The 23259-nt window shown below is 50.1% G+C and overlaps 1 protein-coding gene across 1 annotated transcript in view; it reads left to right on the forward strand.

The window, feature by feature from the left end:
- Positions 1-864: 864 nt before the first annotated feature.
- Positions 865-23259, forward strand: part of MYH16 (myosin heavy chain 16) — a gene marked incomplete at its 5' end in the record, with an annotated part of 56872 nt that continues 34477 nt past the window's right edge. The window contains 18 exons of the mRNA XM_082600649.1: positions 865-1074; positions 3688-3831; positions 6447-6603; positions 7205-7232; positions 7569-7665; positions 8387-8479; positions 9435-9498; positions 9873-9971; positions 11412-11515; positions 12318-12456; positions 13327-13595; positions 15218-15388; positions 16891-17070; positions 18780-18906; positions 19784-19842; positions 20978-21065; positions 21445-21562; positions 22747-22867. Of these exons, the coding sequence (XP_082456775.1) occupies positions 865-1074; positions 3688-3831; positions 6447-6603; positions 7205-7232; positions 7569-7665; positions 8387-8479; positions 9435-9498; positions 9873-9971; positions 11412-11515; positions 12318-12456; positions 13327-13595; positions 15218-15388; positions 16891-17070; positions 18780-18906; positions 19784-19842; positions 20978-21065; positions 21445-21562; positions 22747-22867 (2268 nt within the window). The remainder of the gene's footprint in view (positions 1075-3687; positions 3832-6446; positions 6604-7204; positions 7233-7568; positions 7666-8386; positions 8480-9434; positions 9499-9872; positions 9972-11411; positions 11516-12317; positions 12457-13326; positions 13596-15217; positions 15389-16890; positions 17071-18779; positions 18907-19783; positions 19843-20977; positions 21066-21444; positions 21563-22746; positions 22868-23259) is intronic.

Here is a 23259-nt window from a genome sequence, read left to right on the forward strand (position 1 = left end):
TCCTGGTTTGTCTGCATTTGGAAACCAAGAGGTCCAGCCTTGACCCCAGGCTGGCCTCATCTTAAGAGAGGTAACCACTGAACCGGGGGCAATTATTCTGTACCAGGGACTCACTTAGCATCTGGTAAAGCCTGTGGACCTCTGCTCAGATTAGAGTTTTTAAATGCATAAAATAAACTACATAGGGTCACAAAGGAAACCAATGGTATCAAAATATTACAAAATCAGTTTGTGATATAGCAATTAAAAGTGTACTTTTTTGTTAGTAGATTTAAATAACAACTTCTAACCGAGGGTCTCATGAGACCATCACTTCAAAGTTGAGACGAGGGTAAGTCATATTTGGAGATGCCTGCTACCATGAAAAGAGAATAGCTGTGATTTCTGTTGGGGACAAGCCACAGCAGTGCTGGTACTACGGTGGCTTGTGGCCTCTGCTCAGACCTTAAGGGAAAATGAAAACCAAGTGGTAATCCTTTTCTCGTCCCAGTTCATGGTTAAAACTGCATGCTTTAATCTCTCTTGGCCTTCGTCTTCTCCTCCATAAAATGGACTCCCTGATCCCTACCTCACAGCCTTAGTGTGAGGGGCATATGGGACCACAGATGCAGAAGTGTTTTGTGGTGGTTAGGGGTACACAGCTCTGAGGAGTTATCAGCTTCTTTCTTATTCTTGGTTACTAAGATCTAATAGCAGCAAGACATTCAAAGTGACATGAGAGAAGCAGCCCCATGTCTCTCCCAGGCATTTGCCCCAGGCCATACAACAGTCTTGGCAAACTATCCTCTCTTTCCCCTCCAGCACCCAGGGAAGTCCTGGTTCCCACCCGTGGTTCCTACTTGCTCCTCCCTCAGCCAAGCCACAATGCCCAGTGGATCCAGAGGCGAATGTGGGGATGATGTGGACCCAATGCCCTTCCTGACACCTTCCGAAAAGGAGAGAATGGAAGCCATGAGCAAGCCCTATGACATCAAGAGGTCTTGCTGGGTCAAGGATGAGAAGGAGGGCTTCATTTCTGGGGAGATCCAGTCCGAACAGGGTGACCAGGTCACCGTGAAGACGATCACCAACCAGGTGGGTGGGGAATAATCCCCAGGATGAAATTGAGCTTTAGGAGTGGTGGACACCTGGGCTCAAGAGGCAAGGTGGCAAAAAGAGCAGATGCCTCCGAGTCCCCTGTGCTGGGTTCAAGTTCAGACTCAATGACACTCAAGCTGTGGGGCCCTGAGCAGGACACTTTCCCTCTCTGAGCTTTGGCTCTCTTACAACAGAGAGTCCAACATGATAGGGCATGAAAGTACTTTGTATGCTCTAAAACAGTGCATGTGTGAGAGAGATTATCAGGAGAGTTACTTATCTTTAAAGCCCCAAGCACCTTTCATGGGGAATCTATTTTCTAAGAATGAGAAGGAGCATCCCACCCATCAGGAGTGGCGCTATGTGCCCATGATGGCATGAGGAATGTGAGACAGGGCCCCGGGATACCCTGGCCAACCTGAGTGAGCTCTCCAGCGTCATGAGCTACAGATGGTGGCACCAAGATCCTTGCTGCATGGAGGTGGTGTGCTGGGGCTGGCTTGCCCTGGCTTGTAAGGATCTAATGCTAAACATTTGGGGGCTTTGCAACTGGTTGTTAAACCTTTGGCAGCCTGATGTCAGCCATGGTGGAACTGACAAACGGTACAAATCAGGGATTTTTTTCCCCCCATGCAGCTGGTTTACAACACACCACTCTCTGCTGGTCCACAGTGTTCAGCTACAAGGCATGACTTGAGAGAGTGGATAGAAATTTTGGTTCATGAAACCCCTCCCCTGGGGCAGACTCCTGGGGAGGCGCTAGACCTTTTGCTTAACCCTTTCAATAACTTTATATAGTAGGATGTATGGACCCTATTTTGCAGAGGATCAAAGAGATTTTAGGTAATCTGCCTACAGTCACAAAGACAGAAGGTGATGAACTCAGATTCAAAGCTTGCTGTATCTGGCTCCAATGCCCATGACCCCTCTACAGCACCACCTCATCTTCCATGGTTGGGCTGCATCCAGGGAGTGTGAAGTCAATCCTTGGTTAATTTCACAAATAAAAGAACAGAGATATTCCATGATCAGAACTTGCAACATCTAAGCTTTACTGTGTGCCTCCCCTCCCTTTGAGGGGAGTGGCCACAGAAAGATGAGACTATATATAGCTGTGGTAAAGTGGGTTTGAACATGAAAGTCAAGCTTAACTCTCAGGAGAAACATCCTTTTCAGAAAGGCAGGGCACTGCAGTGTTGCCAGGAATGATGGATGATGAGAGTGGAGCCCCAGAGGCCCCAGTTTGGGTGCAATTTAAGGACAACACAACCTCTGTGAGTATCTGCGGTAGACAGGCCATCCAGCCAGGTCTGGGACAGAAAAGACCAACTCGTCTGGCTCCTGCGATAAAGGCACAGGCTTCCATTTCTCTGCTGGGGCTGTAAGAGAAGAGTTTGCCTGTGGGCGAGGACCAGAGATCAGCAACTACCAGAAATGGACTCTGAATGAAACCTAGCCTGACTTACTAGGGGGTGTGGTGACCATTACTGGGTGGATTTTCCAGAACTGTCAAGATTTCAAATTATCTGCCTGTTGGACTCATAAATTATTAAAAGTCCCAGAAATCCCAGTAGGTGTTTAAGCCTCACATCTCAGGCTTCAGACAGCTGAAAGATATTTGTTTTCTGGATCACGTCTTGAGCTTCGGACCCAGACACTGCCATTTAAGAGCTGGCATGAGTTTTCATTTACAGAGGAAAAATTGGGGTGCAGAGTGGGGATGGGATTTGCCTGCTTGTGCACAGGAGCTCCAGACTCTTAGTGCTATATATATATTTTTTTTTTTTTTTACTTTTTTTTGCGGTACGCGGGCCTCTCACTGCTGTGGCCTCTCCCGCTGCAGAGCACAGGCTCTGGACGTGCAGGCTCAGTGGCCATAGCTCACGGGCCCAGCCACTCCGCGGCATGTGGGATCCTCCCAGACCAGGGCACGAACCCACTTCCCCCGCATGGCAGGCGGACTCTCAACCACTGTGCCACCAGGGAAGCCCTAATGCTATATTATTTTCACCCTAAAACATCTACTGCTCATCATTGTTGTCTTTTTTTTTTTTTTTTTGGTCTTATTTGCTTGCTTGCTTGCTTGCTTTCAATTTTATACTTCAAGGTGGTTTGGTGGGAGCAGGGGAATGTCTTTTTATTTTTAATGGAAAAGCTCATTGCTATTTAGAAACCACCACTGCTTCTCAAGGCAGAGAGTCAAGAGTCACATCTCTGCAAAGGGTCCCTGGGATCAGTAAGCAAGTTCTGATCAGCTACCAGAATGGACTTGGCTGGAAGAGAAACACAGGTTGGAGGTGCTCTGAATGTAGGGAAGGAACTTCAAGGTCTTTTTACTTGGTGCCACTTAAGTTCATATAGTCCTCCCAGCAACCAGCCAAGGAAGCCACTGTCATCCCTACTTCCGAGGGGAGGCAGTTAGGGCTCATATGGCCTTGGAAGTTCTTCCCCATCCCAAGTCAGTGAGACATATCTGGACCAGGAGGTGGACCCACTGATTCCAGCTTTTTGCAGGACACCAGAGAATGGGTAGTACCCTGTGCCCGATGCCACTGTGGCTGTGACAGTACTATGTCTTAATGCATGTGCTGCTGTGTCTTGACCCCCCAGACGCTCACCATGAAGAAGGATGATATCCAGCAGATGAACCCACCCAAATTCTACCAAGTCAGCGACATGGCTAACATGACCTTCCTGAACGAGGCCAGCGTCCTGGACAACCTACGTCAACGCTACGTCAACATGAGGATCTATGTGAGTGCCAGGGCTGGGCGTGGGGAGGAAGGGGAGGCTGCAGATCTTCTGCCCCTCTCCTGATGGGGAGGGGGCAGCTACTCTACCCTCCCCAGCAACCCATACACATTATGTCTGGGACAAGGGCAGAGGGACCACGTTTTTGACGTGTTAGAATTTCCACCCCAAGGCTTTGGCATCTCAGTGACAGTACGATCCCCATGGGCAGCTGACAGACCCTTTGCTGAGGCTGTCATCCAGAAGTCTTCCTCCTGACACCACCCCTGCGAACTCTCCAATCAAAACATCATTTTCCCCCTAGTGACTTCATGTGGCCTCAGTAGAGGTCCTTCCCTGTCTGTCCATCCACCCTCCATCCATCCATTCATCTCTCCTTTCCTTCCTTCCTCCATCCCTCCTTTCTCCTTTCCTTCTAGCCAATTCCATCCAACCATTCATTCATTCAACAAACACTGAGCCCTGTGCTAGGATGAGCAAAGCGGGTTACCATCAGTCTCCCTGACCATTTTGGAAATCCTAAGACTTCCCGAAGGTGCTGGTGGCTAAACTCAAAATGGGATATAAGGAAGTTTTGGTGTTTGCCTCTCTAGATGTCTTTACTAAAAAGGAAAGAGGCTATCCGGTAGGACGAGGTGAGCTGGGGCCTGACTTCAAGGTCAGAGGCCGCTGGGGATTTCCTCTTCTGGGTTTTGGTGACAGCCAAGAGAACTGCCACATGCTTCCTCCCCTTGTCCTCCTCAATACTACTTTAGTTCCAGATTCAGACCCTCAGCAGCACCATAGCCCCATGCAGTGCTGGAGGATCTCTGGAAAGTTCTTGGGGATATTTGCTGGGCCTGGAGGCTAGTGGGGCATCACTGAACCTCAGCCTGGGAAGAGCCACATCTGCCCCTGGCTGAGCCTGGAGCTTTGGCTGAGAATGTCCGTGTGGGCTCAGTGGCCAAGCTCAGGGCTGGTGCTTACTCAGGGCCCCCGTGCAGCTGAGCCCTTGCTCCTGTGGGTGGCCACATCATGTCTTTGGGCTAAGGGGCTGCAGGCTCTGTGGAGTGTGGCCTGAGGGACCAGGGCAGGAGTCTCCTTTAAATCCAAACACCTCAGCTGAACCACTGATGGAAAAACTGGGGCAGGCAGGACAGCTCCAAGGCCCCGACTGCTGCCCTCTCGTGTCCCTCCTGCAAGGGTGGCGGGGGACCTCTATTTTACATTCTGACCCAAACAGGGACAGAACTAGCTTCTGGTCCACTATCTGCCCCACCCCACCCTGCAGACAGGGCTGGAGGGAAAGAGTGACTCAGTGGCTGGGTCCCAGGATAAGACACAGTGCATCATCCTCTCAGGTCTTTACGTGGGTTCTCTTCCTCTTCTCTTTGCTCCCCTTTCTTTGGATCAGTTTCTATTTAATAAGGTTCCCTTTAAAAACGCAATATATTGCAGCTCTGCTAAGGAGAAACTGGGGGGATATCCCCACTTGGACCAAAATGGAAAGTTTTAAAGTTTACGTGAAAAGAGGGGGCACCAGAAGTCAATGTGAGTGTCTAGCAGGAGAAGTTTGGGACCCATAGATTTGGCCATTTCCTGCCCTCAAATAATTTCTTTCACTACCTCATTGGTTTCTCTGATTTTTAAAAACTGGGATGATTTCCTTAAAAAATTGCCATGGGGTGAAAAGAGAAGGTGGTGTCTCTTCTTAAGAGTAGATCAAACCCAGCTGTCCACCAGTTGGATTGTGTCCACACGGTAAGGACTCCATGAACTCTCATGGAAAATCTCCCCTGTATAGTAAGTGGAAAAAGCAAGATTAAAACAGTATCATATATCACTTATATGTGGAACCTAAAATACGACACAAATGAACATATCTATGAAACAGAAACAGATTCACAAAGAGAACAGACTTGTGGTTGCCAAGGGGGAGAGGGGTAGGGGAGGGAAGGATTGGGAGTCTGGGATTACCAGATGCAAATTAATGTACATAGGACGGATAAACAACAAGGTCCTACTATATAGCACAGGGAACTATATTCAATATCCTATAGTAAACCATAATGGAAAAGAATATGAAAATGAATATATATATGTATAACTGAATCACTTTGCTGTACAGCAGAAATTAACACAACATTGTAAATTAACTATACTTCAAAAAACTTTTTAATTAAAAAATAAAAATAAATCAGTATCATAGAATACTATTGCTTGTTTTAAAAACAAGGTGAGGGGATATGAACGTGTCTCTGGATTTGTTTGTATATGTGCATCAAAGAACCGTGGAAAGGGGTATTAGAAACCAACACAGAGCTTCCCTGTGGGAGGAGGGGGCAGTCACTGAGCAGCTGGGGGACTTTTTGCTGCGTATTTATCCATACAAATGACTACGTTATGGATTCAGATAATTAAGCCAAAAGAAAATGAAACAGATATGTATTAAAGAGAAGGCTGGTTTTGTTTACTGAATAAAGACTCAGACATAGATTTTGCCCCCAGAGAGAACATCACTGTACCTCTCTAGGTTGACAGGATGATCCAGCCAGGATGCTCTGTGATGGGCCAGGATATGGAGGGAGGAGGGCATCAGGAGGGAGGGCTAGCTAACCATCTTCCTTCTCTCCCGCCAGACCTACTCAGGCTTGTTCTGCGTGACAATCAACCCCTACCGGTGGCTGCCCATCTACGGGGCCCGCGTGGCCAAAATGTACAAAGGCAAGAAGCGTACGGAGATGCCGCCCCACCTCTTCTCCATTTCGGACATCGCCTACCACGACATGCTCATGGGTGCGTGCAATGAGGTCCGCTGGAGCTGTCATGGCAGGGCAAGAAAAGTCCCTTTGCCACTGGGGCTCCAGATGTATTAGACCCATGTGCTACCCAATCCCAACGCTGACCCCTCATCACCCATTGAAGATTTTTTTAAATATTGCTCAGTGAATGCACTTGCTAAGTACCTGCCCTACCTCACACCCCATCTCATTTAAGCATCACAAAAACATGGGATGCCAAGCTAAATAATGTCCAGAACTCAAGTCAACCCTTAACCATTCCCTGTGCAATCTTCACCATACAGTACAACGTGATTTTTATTACTATCTCTCTTTATGTTGCTTACGACTAGGCAGCTTCATGGGACGGTGCTTATAGAAACAGAGTGGCTGGTAAATTTTTGGCCCCTTCGGCAAGGATGTGGGCTGCAAAGGCAGGCGTGTAGCCTCAGACCTCATGGGATCCTAGGTCTTCGGCGTCCGCGGGCCACTGCAGCCATTCTCCAAGCCGGGTGGGATGCAGAGAGATGCAGACGGTGTGGTTAGGGTGATGCCAAATGTCGAGTTTCTAAGTGTTTTCTAATTACATCTTCCTGTTGACGGTTCCCTCCCTACAGAGCGTGAAAATCAGTCTATGCTAATCACGTAAGTGTCCCTCCTGCCTCTCAGTCTATAGACAAATAATTGGGTTTGTGTCTTACACATGTCATTAAGCCTTCTTAGCATTAATTGGCAGGACTTTGTATGGAAATCTGCAGGCAGAGAGCGAGTGGGCTTAGCGGGGACGACTAAGGCTGCATCTGCTAAACCGAGTGTGGGGGGTGGGGGCCTCCATGTCCCCAAGTCCCCTCCTGCCCTACCCTGTCTGCCCCTGTTGGGTGAGATGTGATGATGCCCAGCCCGTACCTTTCATCGTTTTGCTTCTCTGCGGGCAATCCCCTCTTTGTCCTTCACTCGTCTGCTCCCGTTTTCCACCTGCAGTGGAGAATCTGGTGCAGGCAAGACTGAGAACACGAAGAAGGTCATCCAGTACTTTGCCAACATCGGAGGAACTGGCAAACAGTCCTCGGATGGGAAGGTAGGGCCAACTGGGCACACTCGGGGCCTCTCATCCCCAGCCCTCCCTGTCTTTGGGTACCCACAGCAGAGCCCGTGTGACCCTCACAGCTGCTCTCTGGGTTAGGGCCGCTTTACAGATGAGGAGACGAAGGCTTAGAGGGAAGCGACTTGGGTGGGGACCCATAGGGAGAAGGTGGCTGCAGTCCCGGATCTGACCCACTGGATGGACTCTGATACCCCAGGCCACGTCTGCCCCCAGAAGTGCCAATGCTAGAGCCCCTTGTGCTTAGTGGGGTAGAAAGGGGAATGCCAGCTCCTGGTTAAGCTGCTTCTGCAGGCCCTGGCAGCCCCAGAGCACAGGGAGCACTAGCTGGGCCAGAGGCAGCGGTAAAAAGCTGAAAAAGAGGAAAGGAAGACTTTGGTGGAAGACCAGGGATGCCCAGGGAAGGGTTTTCAGGTTCACATAGAAATCTCTCCACCAAGAGCAAAAGGAAGAAACAGCAGCTAAGAGTCAAAGCCTCTCATCTGGCAGGGGCCCTCCAATGTCAGGGTCTGCAGGGGGACAGTCCTTACTTAGGCAGTGGCCCTCCTCCCAGGTCCCCTCTAGTCCCGCTCTCCCTGCCTCCCCAAGGCTGTGCCCCTCCTGGGTTCCTGGCACATACGCCACTGTCATTTGAAAGCCCTGGGTCCCCAGGCAGCAGCCGACAGGCCACTGCACCTTGTGTTTCTCTCTGGGTCAGGGGTCCCTGGAGGATCAAATCATCCAGGCAAACCCTGTGCTGGAGGCATTCGGGAACGCCAAGACCACCAGAAACAACAATTCCTCCCGTTTCGTAAGTGTGACAGAGGCATTGGTGGCCCTGGGGGTGGCAGGACAGCCATTATCACCGCATTCCAAGGAAGGAAATCAGGGCTGATTGAAACTCACCAATGGGATGAGTCAAGTCATGGCATCTCCTTCCCAGAGATTTTTATCCGTCAGGGTCTATATCAACTGGAGCCCAGTTCAGTATTGAAATCCAGGTGCTTGAATGCAGAGATGTGGGTACACAGTGATGGAGGGGCTGAGAAATTAAAACAGGAGAGCCAGAGATTTGCAGTGGCTGGAAGCTGACAACGTCCCGCCCCCGACCAGGGGGACCATGGCTGGCGGGATGTAGGAGAGACGCTGTCCCCGGGGCCCTGGTGGATTCTGAAGCTGGTCTGGTGGGAGCTGGGATCATAGAAGGAGCTCTGTAGTGCCCTGCCTTTCCCTGCTGAACCCCCATCTCCGGCTGGGGCCTCTCACGGCCTGGGGAAACAGGGCTGGGCAGGGAGGAGGTGGGGGCAGGTGAGTAGAGGTGAGGGCAAAAGGTGATGGAGATACAGAGAGTCCTATTTCCAGGAGAGTTTGTCCTTGGTTCTGCCAAAGGTCAGGGAGAGGGATGTGGTGTCTCTCCATAAGGAGACGTGGTACAGCGCCCCCTAGATGTGGCTGGCCAAATTCCCACCACTCCTGCCTCAAAGCCGAATTCCAAAGGGCCCCAGCCCTTCCTGTGGGGCACTCGTCTGCCCCACAAGGTCCCAAAGCTGCAGGCTACCCCCAGACCCTAGATTTAGTTCCAGGACTCTCCTTCTCTGCCCATCCGAGTGGGAAACCCACAACTCCACATACAGCCGCCTCTGGCCCAGTTACCTTCCTGCAGTGCCCTTAGAATTCGGGGGGTGGGGCGGCCAAACCCGGGTCGCAGGTTGGTCTAGAGCTACACACGTCCCCCCTCACGACCCTCCCCTCTCCTCCCTGCTCAGGGCAAGTTTATCCGGATCCACTTCGGAACTACAGGCAAGCTGGCCGGAGCTGACATCGAGAGCTGTGAGTCAGGCCGCTTTGGGAGGGTTCTTGGGGCCGGGACCAGCTACACAATGCGTGGGGTGCAGCACACAATGAAAGCGCAGGGCTCCTTGCTCAAAAAGTGTTCAGAATTTCAAAACAGCAGCAGAGGGACTCAAGTGTGGGGTCCTTCTGAACACAGCCTGCCACACCCAGGAGGCCAGCCCTGCCCCCGGGTTCCCCCCGATCAGGAGCCAGCCCCCCGCCCAGGCCGTGGGTCTGGGGCAGAAGAAGAGTGGACCCATGACTGGCCATGGCACTGGGCTTTATGGGGAGGGGAGCCCTGCTTTCCATGGAGCCTTGCACTCCAGGAGAATGGGCTGAACTCATGGGCATGTCTGCTTATTCTTTTCCAGATCTCTTAGAGAAATCTCGTGTCATCTCACAGCAAGCAGCTGAGAGGGGCTACCACATTTTCTACCAGATTCTCTCTAACAAGAAGCCTGAGCTTGTCGGTAAAGATCTTTATGTCTGTCTGACTGTCCCTTAACTCGCTTTTCCTCTATTTTCAATAACGAAAGAATTCCCATAGTATGGAGGGTTTGGTGTCATACCTGCAGTTCTACATGAATCCCTTTAGTTTAGAGTTATGTGAAGAGGTTACAGGGAAGTTTCTCAAAGTTCTACTCACATCCATCTTCACAGCAGACTATGAGGCTTCACACTATTGTTGGCCCATTTCACAGATGGGCCTTGAGATGCCTGCAACTCATGGCTGAGACATGGACCTGGGATATAGGGCTTTAGACCCCCCATGTCTTGCTCGGACAGCAGCAGAGATGTCAGCCCAGGATGACTGCATGTGACAGGCTCCCCTCTGAGTGGACGTAGCCCACTGAGTACACAGCTTGGCAAGCACACTGCACTCCCCTCCTCAGCTTGATGCCCTTGTGCAAGCAACAACCTGCTGAACTGTCCATAGCAGACCTGCTCAGGATCTAAGGTCCAGAGAGAGATGAAGACTCAATCTTCCACATACACACCTCCTAACCTAGCCAGAGACTAAGGCATTGAGTATCATCCCCCACCCACAGGTGTGTTTTGTTTGTGTTGGACACAGTGTACTTTTTAATTAATATATGTCATTTTGAAATTGGAAAGCTTCACATTAAAAACCCTATTTCCTGGTTTTTCTGGAATAGCAGAAGATCTGGTAGCCATGGGCCTGCCCTCCCATGTAGCACTGATCAAGGCAGTTGAGTGGTGGTGGACCCTTTGGATGGAGCTCAAGCTCTCCTGTTTACCACACTCCCCACCAAGCTCTACTGTCTTTCTGACCCTAGAGCAGAGTGGCAGGCACCATTTATCTTCCTTCCTGGGCTGTAGTTTTTCTCAACAGTAGAGAGGAAAGGACAGGAAAATATTTCTTGCATCCATGTCTCTTCCAAGAGTGAAAAAACAAACATAGACCAAGAGGGGCACGTATTTGAAGAAAAATAGAAGTGAGCATATTTCTTTGTAAAAGTGACAACATCCCATGCATATTATATGCAAGTGATTATTATTGCCTGCTGCAATTGTCCTGTTACCTTCTGCCTTTGAGTGCGACCTGCTCTTTACAGGAGAGAGAAAGGAGAAAGATATGCACTCGTTTATTCCAAAAATATCTACTGGTTGCCTACTAGGTGCCAGGTACTGGGCCAAGTGACAAAGGGCACAACCAAGTTCCAGAGACCCTCTTGCCACTCTGAAGTTCTTCATATGCCCTGTGCAAGTCCCTCCTTGACTCTGGGTGATCCCAGAGGGCAGGGACCACGTCCTATTCAGCCCTGTAACCCCCATGATGACACCATCATGCCTGGCACATGGGAGGCATGTAGAGATATGGGTTAAAAATGAAGAAGAAGAAAACCACGTGTCACCAAGCTGAGAACCTGCTTTCCTGCTCTTGGCAGAGAGTCTGCTGCTGGTCCCCAACCCTAAGCAGTACTTCTGGGTGAGCCAGGGCGTCACCACAGTGGATAACATGGACGACGGGGAGGAGCTGCAGGTCACAGACGTGAGTACTCAGCGTGGCTGGTGAAAGACAGGGAAACTTTGGGGCCCTGCAGGCACTGCCACCAGTACTGGGTGGGTCGGGGATCGGGGGGGACACTCAGAGCCACCAGGCAGCAGCCTGGATTCTCCCATGGAGATTTCTGGGGTTGCAGCTGGCGTTTTTCCCAAGGCTGTCGTAGCAAGCAGTTTCTCTTTGCAGAGTTGAACTGGAATGCGATAGGGACTTAAGGGGGCCAACTACTCCAAGTGACCTTTCCTCCTCCCCAGCCCAGCTAGATGTGACCCTCTAGTCCCACCAGTTCCCACGGCACCCTCTCTCTCCTTCTTTGTAACATGGAGCACCTGAGAATTCTGTTAGGAATATTGTGTACTCTCTCCACCTTGACAGCCAAATTGATTCCTGATGCACCTTTGCCTTCCCCTTCTCCTGGTACCTAGCAAGGAGCCTAAACAGTAATAATGATGGGAAGAATAACACTACTTCCTGGTTATTATTATGTGTCAAGCACAGGACTAAACATTTACACATCATTCTGGTTTATCCTTATGACCATCTACCACCACCCATTTTGCAGAAGACTAAACTGAGGCCAGAGAGGTTAAATACAATGACTATCTCATGGAGCATCTGGTCTGGACTCCTTGGAGGAAAACAGTCCTCTCTCTCTCTGGTCAGGGTGTGTCTGACCTCCAGAGTCCACAGCGTGCCGCAGCAGCCCATAGGTGCCACCCCACGGTGGCCTCCACTCTGTGGAACAGGGAGCCAGGGGTTTCTTGGCTTTCTTCTCCCTGTGGCCTTGCAGGTAGCCTTTGACGTGCTGGGCTTCAGCTCTGAGGAGAAGGTCGGTGTGTATAAGCTGACTGGGGGCATCATGCACTTTGGCAACATGAAGTTCAAGCAGAAGCCCAGAGAGGAGCAGGCTGAAGTGGACACCACGGAGGGTAGGTGTGGGGCAGGGGCCATGCAGGGAGGAAGCAGCTGGCGGGGGTAGGGGCTCGGGGCTCTCTAGGGCTTCCTGCACATTTGAGAGACACGCTGTAAACCGAGAATGTTCCTTTGATATCCAGACATCAAGATCCTTGGGAAGGCACGACAGAGTCGGAGACATAATTTTGGCTTCTATATTGCTTTGCCCCTTCACCTTGAGCAAGCATGGAAACCGTATCAGACCTCTGTTTTCTTTTTTTCCCTCATTCTTAAATTGTTTTAATTGAAGTATAGTTGATGTATAATATTGTATAAGTGACAGGTGTACAATGTAGTGCTTCATAATTTTTACAGGTTATACTCCATTTATAGTTATTATAAAATATTGGCTATACTCCCTGTGTTGTACAATATACCCTTGTAGCTTATTTTATACCTAATAGTTTGTATCTCTTACTCCCCTACCCCTATCTTTCCCCTCCCCCCCTCCCTCTCCCCACTGGTAGCCACTAGTTTGTTCTCTGTATCTGTGAGTCTGCTTCTTTTTAGTTGTATTCACTAGTTTGTTGTATTTTTTAGATTCCACATATAAGTGATATCATACAGTACTTGTCTTTATCTGTCTGACTTATTGTACCCGCCATAATGATCTCCAAGTCCAGCCATGTTGCTGCAGATGCCAAAATTTTGTTCTTTTTATGGCTGCATAGTATTCCATGGTATATCTATGGCACAGCTTCAGACCTCTGTTTTCTTGTTGGCAACATGGGGGTCTCCTCCCCCTCCCCCCAACCCCTTCTCTAAACACGATAGACAGTGCTGGGGTTCTCTGGGGCAGGCCACCACCTTTCTTTCACTCACCTGCTTCTTCTGTCCCTACTCAGTGGCCGACAAAGTCGCCCATCTCATGGGTCTCAATTCTGGGGAGCTCCAGAAGGGCATCACCAGGCCCCGGGTCAAAGTAGGCAACGAGTTTGTGCAGAAGGGCCAGAACATGGAACAGTGCCAGAACTCCATCGGGGCCCTGGGCAAGGCCATCTATGACAAGATGTTCAAGTGGCTGGTGGTCAGGATCAACAAGACCTTGGACACCAAGATGCAAAGACAGTTCTTCATCGGGGTGCTGGACATTGCCGGCTTCGAGATCTTTGAGGTGTGTCTGGCCTTGCCTTCCGTCTCTGCTTTTGGGTGGCCACCCTCCTTTGATAAGCGACTTTTCACCAAGGTTCTCTTGTTTCTCACCTTGGACCTGGGGCCGGCCGATCTCAGTCTCTCCTGGCTCTCTGACTTCTGGCCTCCGGAAAGTTCCATCTTCATTTTTACGGTGCCAAGTCACAAAGAACGGGGAGAACATAACAGATAGAATGAGCGCCGTGCTGGCTGGATCCAGCCTGTACTGGCTCACCAGAACTAACTGGTGAATTTTCAAGAACTCTGTGACCAGCTGCCATCTTGTTGACGCATGTCCGAGGTGTATTTACACCATGGAGATCGGCCAACACTACAAATCAGGTTTTTTTTGTTTTTTTTTTTTTTGAGAGAGAGAAAGAGAGCTGAGTTATCAGCACACTACTGGTGACTCCCACCTCTTGCCCACAAAAATGAGGCTCAGGTCTCACCATAAGACGAGTGCCGTGGGTCAGGAAGATTTTACCTTTGTAATTGGAGGCAGCATGATTAGGAGCTGGGAGACCTGGTTCTGGACTCGGGTTGGCCACCAACTAGCTGTATGGCCTTCGGACAGTGGCGACCCCTCTCTGAGCCTCAGTTGTCTCAACTCTAAAATGAGCAGGCTGGAAGACATGACCTCTAAGGTCCATTTCAGCTCCACTGTCCTATTATTCTAAGATTTCTGCTAGCCACAGATGGGTTAAAAAAAAATAGTTTAGCCCAATTTCTCTCAGGCTCTAAAAGGCTAATGTGGCTGCTGTCTACAGTAGAATCATTTAATTCCATAGGTGGAAAGAACCTTAGAGAGAGTTTCCAAACCACGCTGCCTGGACTTCTGGGCAGCCGCTGATGGCCAGCAGGGTGAGGCCAGGGAGTGAGGAGGACACCTGTGTCAACAGCAGGGCAGGTGCAGTAGACAAATGGGGCTGGAATCCCAGCTCCTCCACTTCCAAGCTGTGTGCCTCCGTGTCCCCATCTTTGATGAGGACACTGATCATTCTTGCCTTGTAAGGGTTTTGAGCAGATGCAGCTTAGCCAGGGTCTGACACATGTACGTGCTCCATGCAGGTTGCTCTGTGATGACAATGGCATCTCTCCTTTGACCTGCTTTTCATATGAGGCTTCAGCACGGGGCTTCATTCAGAGAAAGCAGTCTCTGGTTTAAAAAAAATAAAAAGGCTTATAAACCCCTCAAACAGCTTCATCCTCCAGATGAGGATGAGAAAAAACAGAGAGAGAGAGAACTGTCTAAAGGCACACAGGAGGTCAGACCCATAAAGCATCTCAAATGATCCATCTCTAGAAATAAAATGGTTCTTCCCACGTTGATGTTCATTAACCACACGGGGCCAGAGTCTGAGTTTCGGGTGCTGGCAGCAGCACTGGGTGTCCCGGGCTCTGTTTCTTTGCAGGGGAGGGTAGCTGAGAAGGGCTTCTTGCAGGGCCAATGGGAGCACTGACCGGGTGATGGGTGCATCCGGGGAAATGCCAGACACTGGTCGGCCCTCAGCAAGCTTTAGCTCTGCTTGTGGACCAGCTCTCAATCCCGGGAGAGGCTGTGTCTGTGTCCGGGCTAATGCACCTCTTTCTGTCTTCCTGCCGCAGTTCAACAGCTTCGAACAGCTGTGCATTAATTTCACCAACGAGAAGTTGCAGCAGTTCTTCAACCACCACATGTTCGTGCTGGAGCAGGAGGAGTATAAGAAGGAGGGCATCGAATGGGTCTTCATCGACTTTGGCCTTGACCTGCAGGCCTGCATTGACCTCCTGGAAAAGGTACCACACTTCTCAAAGGAGGGGCTTGGAGAGAGGTCGGGATCCTGGGGCACATCTCAGGAAGGGATTTCACTGGGGCCTGTGGTTTCGGGGGAGTCAGCAACATGGCTGATGACCTCAGTTTATCTGACCTCAAGCTTCCTCTCTGCAAAATGGGTACAACAGCCACTGCAATGGCCACTGTTAGTTCGGGTGTTTTATGCCTTCACTCATTGGATCATCACGAGCTACCAATGGTGGGGAGGAATTTATTATAACCATTTCACAGACGGGAACATTGAGGCACAGAAAAAGGAAGTCACCTATCCAAGGTCATCCATCCTATGAGTGGCAGAGTTGGGTTTTAACCAAGGCCATCTAATAGCCTCCCCTGTAATCACACCATAGGGAATGTTTTAACAAATGGCCTCATTCAGGAATATATAGGATTAGCAAATGCAAATTATTATATATATAATGGATAAACAACAAGGTCCTACTGTATAACACAGAGAACTATCTTCAATATCTTGTGATAAACCATAATGGAAAAGAATATGAAAAAGAATGTATATATATATATATGTATAACTGAATCACTTTGCTGTACAGCAGAAATTAACGCAAAATTGTAAATTAACTACACTTCAATGAAATAAATCTTTTAAAAAAATTTAAAAGAAAAGAAAAAATAATATATACTGTTTGATTAAATGCAGAAAAGGGATAGAAAAAGGACATTAACAAGACAGATGACAAAATTTGAACAAAGTCCGAACAGACTTTGATTTCTTAGTTTGATTTCTTAGTTTTCATCATTATGTACAGAGGTTATGGTAACATTTGGAGAAGTTGGATGAAGGATATACAGGAATGCTTTGCACCATTTTTGCAAGCCTGAAATTATTTCAAAGTAAAAAGTTAAAAAATAAAGAAAGAACATACCTTGTCTCCGAGGTTCACCCTCACGCCCGTCATAGAGAAGCTATCATCCAGGCAGCCAGGGGTCTTCAATAGGGGCCAGCCTTACCTCCCTAGAAAAGTCTCCAAAACAGGCAGTGGACTGCCTGTCCCGCAATACCTACAAATACCTGCCTGTCCAGCTGTCACAGGGCCTGAAACGCCCTCATGCTTGAGCTTTGGGATCAAGCATTGCCTTCTTCCAGGAGTCTGCTCTAGAAGAGAAGACAGGTGTCATTGATGATGTCACCATTTTTCTGAGAGCCAAGCCTGCCTGGCACCACTATTTGGGTGGGATTAGCATTTGGGGAGCTATGTAGCCCCCTCAGAGATGTCAGTCTTCCCTTCTCTTGGACCTGATGAATTCTAGCCTCTTTCAAGTCTAAAAGGTCGTGGCATTCGAAGGTCATGGAAGACTAGACCATTCCCAGAGGTCACTGCCCAGAGTTCTGCATCCTGGCCGGCCACGTGGAATCTGGGGCACCCCTCCCACCAGCCCCAGGCCAGCACCAGAGTCACCCCATTTGCCCCCTCTAATGCCATCCGCTCCACTTCCCTTCTAGCCCATGGGCATCTTCTCCATCTTGGAGGAACAGTGTGTCTTCCCAAAGGCCACCGACGCCACGTTCAAGGCAGCCCTGTATGACAACCACCTGGGCAAGTCCAGCAACTTCCTCAAGCCCAAGGGGAGCAAGGGCAAGGGGCCCGAGGCCCACTTCGAGCTTGTCCACTATGCAGGCACCGTGAGTACCTCCTCGGCACCCCCTGTGGCCACCTGCCCGGTGCCTCCAGCTCCCACAAATGTAGGTCTGTCCTGCCGCACCCTCCCTGAGGCTTCCTCCCTCCCCCTAACCCAGCCACCATCGAACAGGGTGATCAGTTGATCGAAATGACCTCTGGCTGTACTTCCTCCTCACTTCTCCCTCTGGGAGTTCCAAAGCAATCTAGCCAAGGATGCCCAGCAGTTCATGCCCTCAGACCCGCCAGGGCCATGCCATTGTCTATGGCCCTCCGTTTGACGGCTGAACTTCGATCTTGGTCAGAAATGGCGACGCTTGCAGGGAATTCCCTGGCAGTCCAGTAGTTAGGACTCCATGCTTCTACTGCAGGGTGCACGGGTTCAATCCCTGGTTGGGGGACCTAAGATCCCACATGCCACGCAGCAAGGCCAAAAAAAAAAAAAAACAGACAAAACTTGCAAAAAGAAGGAAAAAAAGTCCATGAGTCCAACAATTATTCCCCAGTTGACTGATTCATCCCTCTGACAGCACGTGGCCACCAAACTAACAAGGTGACATTTACGGAGTGGCTTTTTCACTCATGACAGACCTAGTCCTTGGGGAAGAGGGAAATTAAGTGCAGCCAGGACTCAGGTTTATTTGAATAACTGATGGGGGAAACAATCAGTGTTGCCATCAATCCAATGCCTCCTGTTACCAAGGAGTTTGTTGAGCTTCTCTGGGTTTCGCTGTGGGGAAATGGCAGGCTTAGGACAGAGCTGTCAGGAAAGCTGCTGTTGGATTGGGCATCGGGGCCAAGCTTTTATGATCTCAACAACCATGATAATGCCAATTACTGGCCAAATGGACTGTGCCGCTACCCAGAGCAAACGGGCTTGGGGCCGAATTGCAGTGTTCCACCCCACCCTCCACGATGAAATGAGAAGGGCTTGGTGTTTGTAGCAATGGGACATCCAAAGTCAAGTGGGGCCTATGTACTTCCAAGAAGGCTCTAAGATGAGGCCCAGAGGTTATGAATGTCACACACCACATAGGAGAAGGAAAGCCCAAAGGTTTTTTCTTCTCATCTGCGTCCCTAGGTTCTCTGTGCTCAGTTGAATGATCTGAAAGGCACCTTCCTCTTTGCCTCTCCAGCTGGGGCTACATGGCAAAATGGGAACCAGAAATTAGTGGATGTCCAATTACTTGGACACAGGAAGCCCCCAGTTTGGATGGATGGAGCCCCCCTCCCACCAGGCAATGGCGGGGGGATGTGTGCTTCTCAGCAAGGAGAGAATAGATGTCCTTGTAGGGAGTTCTTCATGTTGCTTGGGATGCCACTGGTCAAGGTCAATCACTGAGCCAGGAATAAGATCAGCCAACCTGGGTAGAAAAAGACCCAGGGGTCAGGGAGGCTCAGTGTGGCCAGCAAAGCAAGACATGTAAAAGGTCACACCTGGCAAAGAGTAGCTGGGGAGTCCTGGTGTGTGGGTAAAGCTCAGAGACAGGGTGCCCTAGACAGGCAAACTGCAAATGCCCAAGAGATGGGGGTTCATGGACGTCCCAGGGCTCCAGGCAAGTCATCAGGACAGGAACTGAAGTCCCAGGAGATGGGGCTGAAGGTTGGTCCTGGGAACCCAGAGTAGACAGATGTAGATTGAGGTTCTGGCTGTGGGACCTGAAAGGTGGAATCTGGGCCTGAAATGTAACCACTGGCATTTGCCCCCTTCCAGGTGGGTTACAACATCACGGGCTGGCTGGAGAAGAACAAAGACCCCCTGAATGAAACAGTGGTGGGCTTGTTCCAGAAATCAAGCCTGGGGCTCCTAGCCCTTCTCTTCAAAGAAGAGGAGGCTCCAAGTATGGCTGACCCCTCGTGTGTCCAGTCTCTCTGTGCCGATACCCTTTAGCGGCCAGAAGTAGGGAAAAAAGAAAACAAAAACTCTCATATTTGACTCTTGTTGAATGAATGAATGAACGAATGAACGAATGAATGAATGAATGAAAAGTTGCTTGAGATCGGCTATGGATGCTACTGCAATAAAGAGGTACAGATGCATCCTGGGAGCTTCTTCTATCAACCGAATTGATCACTGGGCCCATATCACATCTAGGTGGAGCGATATTGCTTTGGAAAAGTTGATGCCCAAAAGCTCTGTGCTTATTTTCTGCTCCTTGCTCTCCTGTCTGAGCCAAATGTCAAGCTCAGTTCTGCCTCCTACCCAGTAGAGGTCATGTGACCCATAGGGGAACACCCAACAGGGCCGCCACTTAGAGGGACAAGAACTGCAAATCTCCTTGGGCTCAGAGATGTGTGCGCCACCAGCATGCAATTCCTCCAGATGGTGTGGGTTCTTCCTCCTCCCCAGGCAATGGCAGCAGTGTGTTGCCTTGGGCCAGCCCTAAATCACAAAGGGCTACAGACCCTCCAGGAAGCACAGCACTCCTTGTGACTGTTAGGCCACAGTCAGCCCGTTCACCCTCTCCCTGGTAGATCTCGTTTTCCTGGTGTGGGGGTCCCACCTCATCTAGTCCCCAGACAAGTCTTTTCAAAACCAGAGGATGGGGATGTGGGAACAGATGTATATGTATGACTGATTCACTTTGTTATAAAGCAGAAACTAAAAAAAAAAAAAAAAACAACAGAGGATGCACGTGCTTGACACAGAGCACTGAATGGGGCTGCCTGCCCCTGTGCTGGGTACTGATGTGAAACATGCTTATCTCTCTTCCTCAGCTGGAAGCAAGAAGCAGAAACGAGGGTCCTCTTTCATGACCGTCTCCAACTTCTACAGGGTAAGTAGGGGCTGCCCCAGAGGCCACCTTGTGACCACTGCCCCCAACCATCCCTTCCAATGGTGTAGTGGTCTGGCTGCCACCTCATGGCCCAGGACAGGATGATTTCATTTCTATGCCTATGGTTGCCTCTTTCATTTCAGGGGTCCGTTTCCTTCTGAAGAGGGCACAGAACCACAGGACCATAGGGCAGAAAAAACCCTTAAAGATGGTCCAGTCTAACTGCCTTGTTTCAGATTGAAACCCAGAGAATGATGGGACTTGCCCAACATAACAAGTGGAAATATCAGTGCCTAAGATCTTGTGCTGGCAGGTCTTCTGGGCTGGGCACAACTTCCACAAAGTTTGGGCACTACTAGAAACATATTCCAAGGGCAGAAATGTAGCCGATGGTGAGATGTTGCACAAAGAATGATTTCAATACTTCCCAAGGATCCGGCTGTCCTGAGGCAGAGTGGGCCACCTCACTGGACGTATCCAAGTGGAAGAGGAGGGATCATCTATTAGGGAAGTTAAAAATGGCGAGGGAGGGGCTTCCCTGGTGGCGCAGTGGTTGAGAGTCCGCCTGCCGATGCAGGGGACGTGGGCTCGTGCCCCGGTCCGGGAAGATCCCACATGCCGCGGAGCGGCTGGGCCCGTGAGCCATGGCCGCTGAGCCTGCGCGTCCAGAGCCTGTGCTCCGCAACGGGAGAGGCCACAACAGTGAGGCCCGCGTACCGCAAAAAAAAAAAAAAAAATTGGTGAGGGATTTGTCCACATAGGCACTACGGTTCCTTCTAGTAGCAAGATTCTACGATGAGCCAGCACTGAACTCAGAGGGTCCCTCTTTCTGTAAAACATGTCACTTTGGGCAAGTTACTGGACCTTTGAGAGCATCACTATCTGACAGAACTTTCTGTGATGATGGAAATGTTCTCTTCTGTCTAATATGGCAGCCACCGTCCAATATGCTGTCTAGTACGATAGCCACTAGCCACACGTGGTTAGTGAGTACCTGAAAAGTGGCTGGTGTGACCAAAGCACTGAATTGTAATTGTAATTAAATTAATTAAACTCTAAACAAATACCTCTCCTGAGCATGGGTGTCCTGCAACACCAATGCCAAGTTTCACTCTTTCTTTCCCTCTACCCCCAGGAGCAGTTGAACAAGCTGATGGCCACCCTCCACAGCACCTCCCCCCATTTTGTCCGCTGTATTGTCCCCAATGAGTTCAAGCAATCAGGTACATCATGGGGACATGTCTCCCAGCTGGAAGTCCTCAGGATGTGTGAAGTTGGGGTTCACTCCAGATTAAGTCCACTTTTAATCACCAGGAATGACTGGGGTAAAACGGGGCATTGAAAGAAACTCCAACAATGGATCATCCAAACAGCACATTCTAGCTACTTTGTAAAGCAGAGTGGTGCCCACCTAGGCAGAAGTCACACTCAGGAGAGCCTTTGGGCCTTGGCTGAATTGTGGGGGACCTGGGACACCCTGGGCAGTGACTGGAGATTAGGGTTGAAGACCTGGATATTCAGTTCAGCCTCCTTGAGTGGCAAGGAGTGGCCTAGGGTACCCTAGGGTAGTGACTCCCCATCCTGTGCCCTCCCTTTTGGCAGGTGTGGTGGACGCCCACCTGATCATGCACCAGCTGGCTTGCAATGGAGTCCTGGAAGGCATCCGTATTTGCAGGAAGGGCTTCCCAAACAGGCTGCAGTACCCAGAGTTCAAACAGAGGTGAGTGGTGTCTTCCCGATATCTTGAGTACAGTTCTCGGTCTCCAGGGGTTGACTCTTGATACATGTAGTCCCATTGGAGCAGACAGTATGGGTACAGAGATGGACACTATCTCACTGTCTACTACAGTACACAATGGCCCAATTTTCAATAGCCAGCACCTGCAGTTCTTTGCCCGAGGGCTCTCTCTGGGTGCTAGAGCCTGCTTTGCTACTTGGCACGCGGAAAGTATCAGGAATTAATGCCTCCCCAGGAGCAGCCCTTGACCAATGACTAAGGACAGTTGGCATATAAACGCTTCAGTTTCCTCACCCTGATGATGGGCTAACTTTGAGGCATGTTCTATACTGGCTCTCAGACAGCTGTGTGTTGGTAAATGTTTAACAATGGGCCCTCTAAGTTAACTTCTTTTTTAAAAAAAGAAGCCCTGATTTGTAATATCTACCGATTTCCATGGTATAAATACTCTCAACACGGCTGACTTCAAGCTACCAATGTGACATCACTGAATGCAGGGTTGGGGAGAGATGCACACAGGCGCTTGTGAGCCAGGGGGAGCTGTTCCCAGCACACAAGGGTCCCCCAGCAGCCTGAAGCCCCAGTTGCCTGTTCTGATAACTGGTTTGATAACATGCCTTTTGCTGGCCTCCCTGACCCACTCCCCAACTCTGCCACCTCTCGGATAAACTACTTGCACTTGAATCCTGGTCTCAAGGTCTGATTCTGGGGGAACCCAAACCGAGACCTCCACCTGAGAGGTTAATTTACTTCGACCCCTTCCCTAATTGCTAGAACATAGGACCGCAGACTGATGAAGCAAGAAGGGTCACTAGAGGTCATCTTGTCCAAGCCCTCTGAAGTCCCTAGCCGGGGAAGGACTAAGGGAGCAACTGGCAGGTCAGGAAAAGAAGCGGTTCTCCCATGTCTGGAGGAAAAGATCAGGAAGGAAAGATTTTGGTGTCTTCATTTCTAAGACCATCTCCCCGCTGAACTTCCAACCCACACCGACATCTACTCCCCAGCGTCTCCTGTCAGTCCCCTCCCTCTGCCTGCCATGGGCCTCTGTGAAACAAGTCTAATCCCTGATTTGAAGGCCATCTCACAGGTTGATGATAACTGTGAGGGCAGACTTCCTGGGCTGCCAACTTGGGGATGATGGGGACTGCCATCGTCTCTCCCGACAGGTACCAAGTGCTGAACCCCAGTGTGATTTCTCAGGGGTTCGTGGACAACAAGAAGGCCTCAGAGCTGCTGCTCGGGGCCAGTGACTTGGATGTGAATGAATACAAAATCGGACACACCAAGGTAGGGTCTTCCCACTCAGCCTTGTCCCAAGAAGGTGGGTGTCAGGGTGTGAATTCCAGCTCAGCCGTAGACCAGGTGGTCAAGCCCCTCAGCTGCTGAGAGCCTCTGTGTCCTCTTCCGAAAAAGCAGGGCTGGTAAAGCCAATCTCACAGGATTGGGAGTAGCGTGCGTGAGAACCCAGCTCAGACAGAGAGGTACTCAATAAACAGGAGAATATTAGGACTGCATGGGCCACAGATTTCTCAGAATAAAAGCAGCTGATCGGAATCAAGGTCCTGGACTGGACCAGAGCACCACGGTACGTGTGTGGGCGAGGTCCGGGGGTGAAGCACCCTAATCCCAGCCCACCCACACCACGAGCCCCAGCCCTGAGTTGGCAGGTGAGTCAGGGT

This window comes from Mesoplodon mirus (genome assembly GCF_964341445.2).
Source record: "Mesoplodon mirus genome assembly, chromosome: 15".
NCBI lineage: Eukaryota > Metazoa > Chordata > Mammalia > Artiodactyla > Ziphiidae > Mesoplodon > Mesoplodon mirus.